The sequence below is a fragment of the Cheilinus undulatus genome, linkage group 11 (genome assembly GCF_018320785.1).
Source record: "Cheilinus undulatus linkage group 11, ASM1832078v1, whole genome shotgun sequence".
NCBI classification, from domain to species: domain Eukaryota; kingdom Metazoa; phylum Chordata; class Actinopteri; order Labriformes; family Labridae; genus Cheilinus; species Cheilinus undulatus.
The window spans coordinates 11,973,314-11,983,313 of record NC_054875.1 but is presented as its reverse complement, the minus strand read 5'-3'; the positions used below and the strand labels follow the sequence as shown (position 1 = coordinate 11,983,313).

The 10,000-nt window shown below is 40.4% G+C and overlaps 1 protein-coding gene across 1 annotated transcript in view; it reads left to right on the top strand.

Moving 5' to 3' along the window:
* Positions 1-5,639: 5,639 nt before the first annotated feature.
* The window catches only part of LOC121517114 (kelch domain-containing protein 8B-like), a 287,996-nt gene continuing 283,635 nt past the window's right edge, over positions 5,640-10,000 (top strand). The window contains 4 exon segments of the mRNA XM_041798645.1: positions 5,640-5,649; positions 6,532-6,586; positions 7,069-7,161; positions 7,163-7,623. Of these exon segments, the coding sequence (XP_041654579.1) occupies positions 5,640-5,649; positions 6,532-6,586; positions 7,069-7,161; positions 7,163-7,623 (619 nt within the window).

Sequence of the window (10,000 nt, the reverse complement as noted above, 5' to 3'; positions counted from 1 at the left end):
TGTGACCTGGCTTTGTGTTTGAGTAAATCCGCCACTCACATCCAGATTGATAAATGCGGATCTGTGAGTGAAAATGACAGAACCCAAATTTCTGTCGTACGCCAGTCTGATAAATGCGGGCCAATGAGCTAGTGGGGAGTATATGTGCTGTATAATTTAACCAAAGGACTTTTCAGTAAACTGACTTTGATTTGCTGGATATTTACACTTTTCTCCAGTAAAAAAAATCAAGGACTCACACTGAGATAAATGCAGTCACCCCCCCATCCCCTGCATTATGGGTGTAACTCTGTATTAAGCTGTGATTGTGTTGTTTGCTCTGTTTGTATTAAGCCTGTCAGCATATGCTGCTAACAGGAACAGAGCTCTCTAGGGATTCTTGGCCATAGTCACATCTGCCATACACGCTCTAACATGAAACCATTCACAGCTTATAACCACAGAGTATAATAACCCCTTACAGCTGAGCATTGTGGGAACTGTGTACTTGTTAGCCTGCTGGTTATATGAGATAAAACAGCTCATTTAGATTCTTAAACACAGTACACACAGTAATTTCAACACAGGAAACAATTCCATAAATAGCTCATTCTTTAGGACACCAACTTTAAGTTTCATCAAGTATTTCATTTATTGGAAGGACTAAAAAGGCTGTGTGCTGCAGGAGGGACATGGTGTTTTTAAGGAGTGAACTTAAAAAGACACATTTACATAATTTTGTGTTTTTATGTCTGCTTTTATCTGTGGGAGATTCGCTCAGTTAAAGAGACTCAAAAAGCAGTGATACCAGGAGGTTTGAGGATGAGCACACTGCACAAGCTTCAGATGTAAATTCAGCCTTGAGTGTTTTATATTTCATGTTACCACACAGCCATGTAGTTCTTGCTTATTTTATAGCAACACATTTGTGACTAAATTTTCATATTGTTAGGAAACCGCAGGCTCGGCTTTGCCTCCCAGAATCATAGAACTTTGATGAATAATAGACGAGGAACTCGAAACACAGTCAGATATTTTTTTATGTTGCTGCCTTCATAGATATTGGGGTGCTGCAGGCACAACAGACGATGGCACACACATCATCACGCATTCAAATAGAAATGCTGTCAACATTATACATAAAGAAATGAATGTATGCATGAAGGTTTATGTGTGTATTTGCATTATTGTTCATCCAGTTGACTTCACACTCATATGCATTGCAAAAGTCAAAATGGAAGGCATTGTGACTTATGGTGCTATTTTGGCATGATGCTATAGCTTTAACTCTTAAAGACCCTGTTAAGTGAAATCCAGAACTTGTGTCTTAACACTCTGGATATGTTGGAATAGTTGCTGTAAACATGTAAAAACACAGAGATCTACATGTGACTAAATTTTGGATATAGAACATTAGAAAGTTTTTCATCTCTTTCCTGGCTGGGTTTAATTTGGGTGGGGCGAAATATGACCCTGCCCCTCTAACACTATAATATAAAATGAGCAGATTTCATCTGACCGGTGTGTTTTCAAGAGAATTTTGAAAATGAATCACATGATATTTTCAGTTATTGAAAAATTAAACGTTACTGAAGAGAAATACCTGCACAAATATCAATCATATGTCGTGACTTCACTAAATTTAAGCAAGTCAAATGAAGCCAAACTGGCAACCAAACAAAGAGCCGTTTTAGGGCTAAAAGGGTCTGGTCTTCTTGGTATACTGAGCCGAGTGATCTGGATCACTTAAAAAGAGCCCAGTTTTTTTTTTCCTTTCGCTGCTTAGCTCTCATAGTGCTCAGTCCCAGCTCTGGTCAGAACTTTGTTTTGATTGGCTAGCATGGCAGCCATGCGGCCAATCACATGTGAGGATAAAGGATTATACCATTATGTAAAAACAGAGAGGGGGGGGTCTCACTACCCGATCCCTCCCGGAAACCCGATTTGTACTACGCATGTGCAATCCCGCGTCTACATCCGCTCTGCATTAATTCTAACCCTGACCAGTGGAAAACAAATCAAAAGTAGGAATGGTTTTGTAACAGAATAAATGCACAAAATTAGGCAATTATAAGGCTTCTCATAAAAACACTGAATGCAAAAGGGTTTTCAACTCACTAACCATTAATTTTTGCGAAGTTAAGGTAAAATATAGGGCTTCAAAAGATCCTGAATAAAGAGCCATTCAAAAGAGCCAGCTCTTGTTTGGGAGCCGAGCCAAAAGAGCCAGCTCTCTGGAAAGAGCTGAACTTCCCATCACTAAGAGGAATGAGGCGGTTGCACTAGAAGCCAAAAGCAATGGTTGGCACCAATGTAGCGTCAAGCTTGGATGTAGCTATAATACTAATACTAATATCAGAAATGGACTATGCTTATTTATCAAATTAAGAACAAAGAATAGCCCTGGAAGCTCTTCATGATGGAAAAGATTTTTTGCTCTACTGCTGACCTTAGCTGGCATGAGTTTGTAATAGTTACAGGCTATAAACTGGTATATGCAATGGCTGCCACAGGTGTAGCAGTTAGCTTGAGTGTGACAAACCGAACATTCGTCCAATCACCTTTTGAGAATTCTCTTTGAAAAGTCCTGCCCTGGAGATATGTACGACAGCGTCTGGTGAATCAGGTAATCTTTAAAGCAGGGCAAGGATGATGAGGATAGATTTTGTCTGAACGCCTTATATGTAAGGAAGTTTTTCTTTATTTATATATTAGCTTCTTTTAAAGGCATTTCTCTGAAACATTACAAAACATCTTCTATTTCCCCCCTCTGACTTTTAATATTCCAACAAACACGTCAGTAAAACATGCTGGTCTTATAGACCTGACAGGCCAGATAGACTGTTTCTTATGTCCAGTGCATGGTATATATTTAACATCCATCTGAGTAACAGTTAAACTGGCAAAAATTTCTGTTTTTGTTCTTCCTGTCTGTCCTGCAGAGACAGTCTCATAAAGAGAAAATACATCCACACATGTATTTGCAGGTTATAATGCACCTCTCATATGCTTCTGTCCTCATTTTTCTGTCTGGATAAAGGTCAGTGAATCTGGAGGACTCTGGCCAGTGAGCAAGTCCAGGAAGTAGACTTAATATCAATTTGTGTCTGTAATGTGTTTCTATAGCATGTGGGCAGGAGGGAGAATCTGAGGAACAGAGATAGGTATTGTGTCACTTTCTTTCTCTCCTCACACCTGCTAAATGTCATTGGTTTCCCCGTCAGTCAACAGGCCATGGTGTGCTTACCTCCTGCTGAGTCTTCACCACACACAACCACACACACACACACATGCACTGACACACAGCAAGGCATCTAATTGCCAGCAGTATGAATGTGATTCTGATTATTACGTGCATTGTAATGTTAGTGTCATGCTATTATGTTGAAATCCGACAGGATTACCTACTAACTGAACCTTGATTCATCCATGGAGGGAAATTGCAGAATCAATCTGCATTAGGAGATCAGGAGAGATTATGTTTGCAATTTCACAACTGTACTGCATAAATGTAGATCTCATTTTGATACTCTTTAGCACTAATACCCAATTACAGTCAGAGAACTCATTCCTTTAAATTACTCAGCGACAGTAAACCACCTGGCTGCTGCTGTTTGGTACTCTCACATTGTGTGGTTAACTCCAGCTGCTCAGGCTCATTGCTTGGTTGTAGGTTGCATGCAGCTTAGAAATGTTAAGGAAATTCCACACAATTTTAGCTGCCCCTGTCTGTCTGTATTTTTATGCGAAGCTTGTTTGAGTCGGTCGATTCTCTGTACATACTGGCACTTGTTTTCAATTTACAACTCTCTCTTCAAGAAGTGCATCAGTAGTGGCATTGAGATGCCACTCTGTCAGAGCCAAACAGGCTTCAGCATGAACCAGATGAATCATGCAGTCGCCCCAATTAAAAGCTGCCACAATGTTTGACGTCCACACATTGTCATGGAATGATGAGTGCCTCTCAGTATTATTCAGTTATGGGGAGTAGCAGAGCCAGCTGTGGCAGAATGATACCAGCTATTGCATGAAAATTACACCGACTGATGGTCCAGCCAAAGATAAATGCTAAGTTCTTGCACTGAAGTATTTTAACCTTTTAAGGTGTTGTAGCATCATCTGATGAGGAAATGCTGTGGCCAGTCAACAATGAGCTAATCAATATTTATCTATTTAGTAAGTCAGTAACAAAGTAAAGGGACCATATGCTATATTTCACATAAAAGTTGACATTTGATGCGTTGTATCACAGTCAGCATCAGTTGGCCAGCCACAATTGATAAAATCAATGTGACGCCACTTCCAGCTCTCTCAAGTGACTACGCCCCCGTCTTTTGTGCTGCATTTTTTGAATCAAATTATTTAAAAAGCCATGACTTACTACCTGTTTTATATCCTCAGTTGAAATAAGAGTGTAAAAGAAGAGCCCTGTGTCTTTTTGCTAAAACTAGAGAGACAGCAGGAGCAGACAGGGGGGTCTTGGCGTACTCCCCCAGAAAATCAGAGGTTAAACACTTGATTTCCTGTGTTCAGGTGTATTTTATACACTTACTTGTTAAGATATGGTTTCTATATGTGAAGGAAAAGAATTAACCATCTGGGTCAATTTCATTGCACTCTTGATCATCCAGATTTTAACATCATAAGGGGATTAGCTTTAAAGAGATATGTTTCTTTTATTCACTCTCTTACTCTCTTTTTTTGTTAAACCGTTCCTATGAGCAGAAAATAACTCAGTGTGATGTGTCTCATTGTCACTTTCTTATATTGTTTTATTTAATCACACGCTAACATGCCAAGGCAGCACTGAACATTAGATCGACAATAGAACAGCGGTGTCCAAGCTTTTTCCACTGAGGGCCACATACAGAAATATATACGAATAGTGGGGCTACTTTTATATTCCTCACCTTCAGGATATTTGAGTAAGACTAATCCAGTGTAAGTTAAAACATGCGTGGCGATTGTATACACCTGAATGGCTTGATAATGGGTGACAAGGCAAATAGAGTCACTTTCAGGATTTGGGAGAACCAATCAGATTCAGGGGGTCCTGTTAGACCTTGGCTACCACTGGCTCTGCCCCTGAAGTGCTATTGGTGCTGCTATTTGCTGCAATAATCCATCAGAACATTGTTAATCAAGACCTCTTCTTGTCAAAATGTTTGTTTACAGAATCAAAGTGGAATCACTGCCTGGTGCTGAAACTAAAAAGTACAGTACAGTTCAAGCTTCATTATCTCATGTGGGCCATGTTTCATTTTAGTTCTAGAATTTGCTGCGGGCCAATGTTAATGCAGAGAAGGGATAAAGACAAAAGGGCGGATGATGGCAGCACTGTCCTGTCCTGTTGCTTTTGGCTACTTCATGCAGCTCTCTTCTCGTCTGTATGCTCATGCAGAGTTCAGCCTCTAATCAGGTTTTGGGTTGCCAGGTCACTGGGACAGAGGGGTTGAACTTTTATTTTATTGATTGTGTGCATGTTGCAGGATTCATACATGAATCCTGGTGGTGTGCTCGGAAAACACTGAAAAATGTATGATTCTGTGAATTAGCGTATTTCTAGTTGAGCTGTGAAAATTACCTGAGTTTCCCAGGGAGAAGTGACAAAATAGCAGATAGGTGGCCAAAAATAAGGGAGAAACTCAAGATAAACAGGCATGTTGGCAGGTATGCAAAGGTAAATACTGGCTAACTAAAACTCTGCATTCTTGAGTTTATCACTTACCTGTTGCAGACAGCAAAGATAGATTTAGATAGATTTTATACTTCTGACTGACCTTTATCATCAGCTGCCAAAGACTGCTTTATGGTAACACATAAATGTAGCCGCACAGGAATCGAATAACATCAATGATTGAAAACTGGTCACAAGGTAAAGCAAGAAAGGACGATTTAGCAAGAAACAGCACAGTGAAGTAGAAGGAAAACAGGAAGTTAGGCTCTTTGTCTATCAACGTCACACCAATCAGAGAGTGTGGTGAGTGGGCTGTGACTAAAATAGACCTCCTGGATTGTTTTTTATTGATTTAACACCGCCTTAAGAAATAGTTAAATGCTCATGTGGCCTCTCATGTTCAAACAAAGGGCCTTTATTTTGTTTTGAACTCATGCTAACTGATGAACCAGTCACTACTGCTAGGAGCAAGTATGTAATGTTTCTAAGCAGATGGGGATGTTTTACTTCATTGTAGCTAATTTATTCTTCCTGTCTTGTGTTTTCTTCCAGGTAAGGACTTGTAGGATGACGTTCACCCTCTACAGAGCCACTTGAAGCAGCAGAGCGTCCTTCAGAAGGCCCCAAGCCTGACAGCGAGTCATGGAAGGAGCCGCTGTTGGAGTTCTAGTTAAACCGAGGGAACAAAACCTTTCTTGAAATGCAGGGAAGCCTTGCAGTCCTTTTGCTCCCATAGAGTTTAATTTCAAGACTTTACTTCATTTATTAAAGGATTTTTTTCCCCCTGTAGGCTCTATATCAAGAGTTCAAATAGAACCGCAGAGCTGCGACTGTCGGCGACTGGTAGCCTTGGATAATTGCCTTTTGTTTAAAAGATATAAAATTCTTCGCCGCAAAGGCTTTCTCTTGGATTATCAGGGCACTACTGAAGGCTTGTGTTTCTTAACTCTCTCTTTTCTGGTCTTTGATCCAGTGCCATCCCTCCACTCATCTTTTTCTTCTTCTCAATTGGACTTGGTTGGAGTTTTTGCTGGATTAAGTTTTAAGCCCTGGGACATCGTCTTCAAGCATCAGCATTATTTTTCTCCAGGAACATAGACAAGCCAAAACTTTAACTAAAAAAAAAGTGTCCCAGGAGGATGCAGTGAACGAGAGGAGAGGGCAAGAGAGAGCGGGATAGAGGAGGATGAAAAGCAGATGGCTTTGCTGCACCAACACCAACAGCTAGATGAATAAAACATTTGGATAGAGAGGCAGTCGTGACATCTGGCTGAAGAGTGAGCTGGATATTCTCATTCTCTCTCCATTTATTTTTACCTTTTCTGTCAATTCTATCAATCCCTAGCCTCCCTGTTCCCTCCATTTCCTTCTTTCTAGAAATTTTACATTTTTTCTTTCCCCCTGAGGACTCCGGGGTTTAGGTGGTCACTCACACGGACTGAAACAAGCTTGTGCCTCTGCTTGTTTCTCCTGCTCCGGCTCAGTACTGTTCCACCTTACACCCACCTGCACCTGCCCTTCCTCCTCCACGGGTGCCGTGTGTGATGGTGCGTCCCCTCCTCTTGGTATTGGAGACATGCCTGTACAGGAGATGGCGGTGAGTCCTGTAAAGTCCCTATACTGGGAGCGGTTCCCCCCCATGTCGCAGCGCCGTGTCTACTGCACTCCAGTCTACCACGAAGGCCTGCTTTACGTGATGGGGGGCTGCAGCGAAACCGGCATGCCTCTGGACAGCGTGGAGGTTCTGGATGTAGAGAGTCAGACGTGGAGCCAGCTGCCGCCGCTGCCTACTGCGAGGGCAGGAACCTCAGCTGTGGCTCTCGGGGGCCAGGTGATGGTGCTCGGGGGTATGAATCAGCAGCAGACTCCGCTGGCTTCTGTGGAAATTTACCATCCTGATGAGGGCAAATGGGAGGCAAAGGCCAGCCTGGGTCAGCCATGCATGGGAGTCACAGCTGTGGAGAAAGGTAGGAGAGGTTTCTGCTTTCATGTGTAATTAAAGTGTTATCTTCATTGGAATGCTGCTGTTGAGCCAGGTTGGACCATGCCGGTTCCACTTTGGACCTGTTGCTGTTTACTGTCGGTCTGTTGATACAGGATGAGTTACTCAATTTACAGCAGGAGCAGCTGGTTCAGCCAAACTGTCAGACTGGTGAGAATTTGTCTCCTTACTGTCTGTTTGGAAGGTCAGAAATAAACTTGGGGTAAAAAATTGTTTAAGTTGCCTTCTCTCTCTGAGGATGAATTCCAAAAAGACCTTAAACTGAAGAGCTGCTTTCATAGGATGCTTTAAAAGTGCTTTGAAATGACTTTGAGGAATCTGACTTTAGATTTCTGCCTAATATATTCATAGCTTTCAGTGACTGGTGCAGAGGCCTGGAGGGCAAAAAGAGCTTAGGACAGTAGCAACTATGTTTGACTGCTGCATGGAGCTGCCACACTTGGCAGTTTAATTCTCCATCTCCTTAAAAAGATGCATGTATAAATCATCTGACAGGTATTTCAAGGTGCTGTGAAACTTTGAGTACTGGGGCATCAAAAATCATTCCCCTGGGTGTGTCTTTACTGAGGGAATTCTGAAAAAAACAGCTCAGGAGAAACCTATGCACCAACTCAACTGGGCCGAAAAGCCGTTAAGAAGGGAAATTAAATAAAATAAAGTTCACAAGCAGAGATTATTTGAAAAATATCTCCCATACTGGCCAAATGGGTGCTCACAGGTGTGAACGAATAAAACAGCTGTTCGATTCTCCTTTTTGCACCTGTGAGCACCCATCTTTCAATTTTGCAGGCTCTTGGTCCGGTTTATTTGGGTGAAGACATCTCTGTGATTTTCTACTTTACTTGAAATCCACAGAAAAACAGGATTTGATTTAAACTGTAAGTCATGTAGGATGCTGATACAACAACCAGGACACTTTTTCAGTCACCAGAATCACAAGAGTCCAAGCCAAAACTTTTCTTTGGTGATGTCTGCTTGCTTTTATATCTGCTGTTGTGGAGAATTGTTTCCATATGAGGTATGGACTTTTTTTAAAGGTTGAAAACACTGTTTTTATGATGGAGGCCCAAGTCTGCTAAAACAAGAAAATCAGACAGTTAGGCAATTCTAAAGAATAAAAACAATCCTAAATCATAATTATGAGATAGAAACTCAAAATTATGAAATAAAAAGTAGAAATTATGAGATAATTTTTTGATCTCATAATTTTAACTTTTTTTCTCATAGTTTCACATTTTTATCTCAAAATTAGGACTTTTTTTTCTTATAATTGTAACTCTTGATTTCATAATTATGACTTTGTTTTATAATTTTGGTATTTTATCTCACAATTTCATTTTTTTGTCTAATAATTATGACTTTTTTCATAATTTTGACTTTTTATCTTATTATTATGACTTTTTATCTCATAATTACTAGATAGGATTTTTTGTGTGTTTGTTTTGGAATTGCCTTACTTTCACATTTTTCTTTTTTAAGTGGTAGGAATGGGATTCATACTTTTTGTAAAATTCCTTCTAGGTAGATTTTTTGAAGCTCTCTCAACAGTGTTTATGTGCAGACTAGAGAAACAGAGTTTTGGGCCAGTTAAGTCACACTCTGTGCTGGCTTCTCCTTGTTGATGGAGTGCCAGGTTATTACCTTTGTTTACATGGCAATGATGGAAGCTAAACTTGTGCTGATGGTAAGTTTGCTTACTGGACTTTTGACATGCTTACACATACACAGAGTTGCTTTCTCACTTTTTGATGAACAGAGATGCTTACATGAACTACAGAGGTCACTACTGCTTCACACAACACTCTCAATGAACACCTAAAATGATGCATTAAGGTTATCTGCATTGCAGCTGGGTCTCTCTGCACAGTTGTTTATCCTGTCTGTCAGCTGATTCCAGGCTGACATGACAGCTACAGTACTCATCTGATTCTTTTTCAAAGTAAAAGCCCAATCAATTTGTTTCTATGGTGAGACTATGCCTGTTTTTACATGATGCTTTTATTCTGAATTGTTTCTGAGATAGTTTTGTGGTCGTTGTAGTGCCTTGCAAAGTTGCTTCAGTTTTTCTCTGCATCAAGACTCAATGTTTGTTTTGACTCAATGTAAATGATTTATAAAAATCAGATGATGAGAGATATTAACTCATATGTGATCTCCTCTTCCTCCATCTCTGTCCTTCTCCTCAAGTACATGCCAGTTTTAGAGTAAAATAGATCTTTATGGAAATCTTTATATAAAAACTGAATGCCTAAAACCCATCTAACTGAAACCACCTATACAGGTAAGACAGAAAACCTGCAAATTTAAATTCAAAGATTTTTTTGTATGAAGACCACACAAGC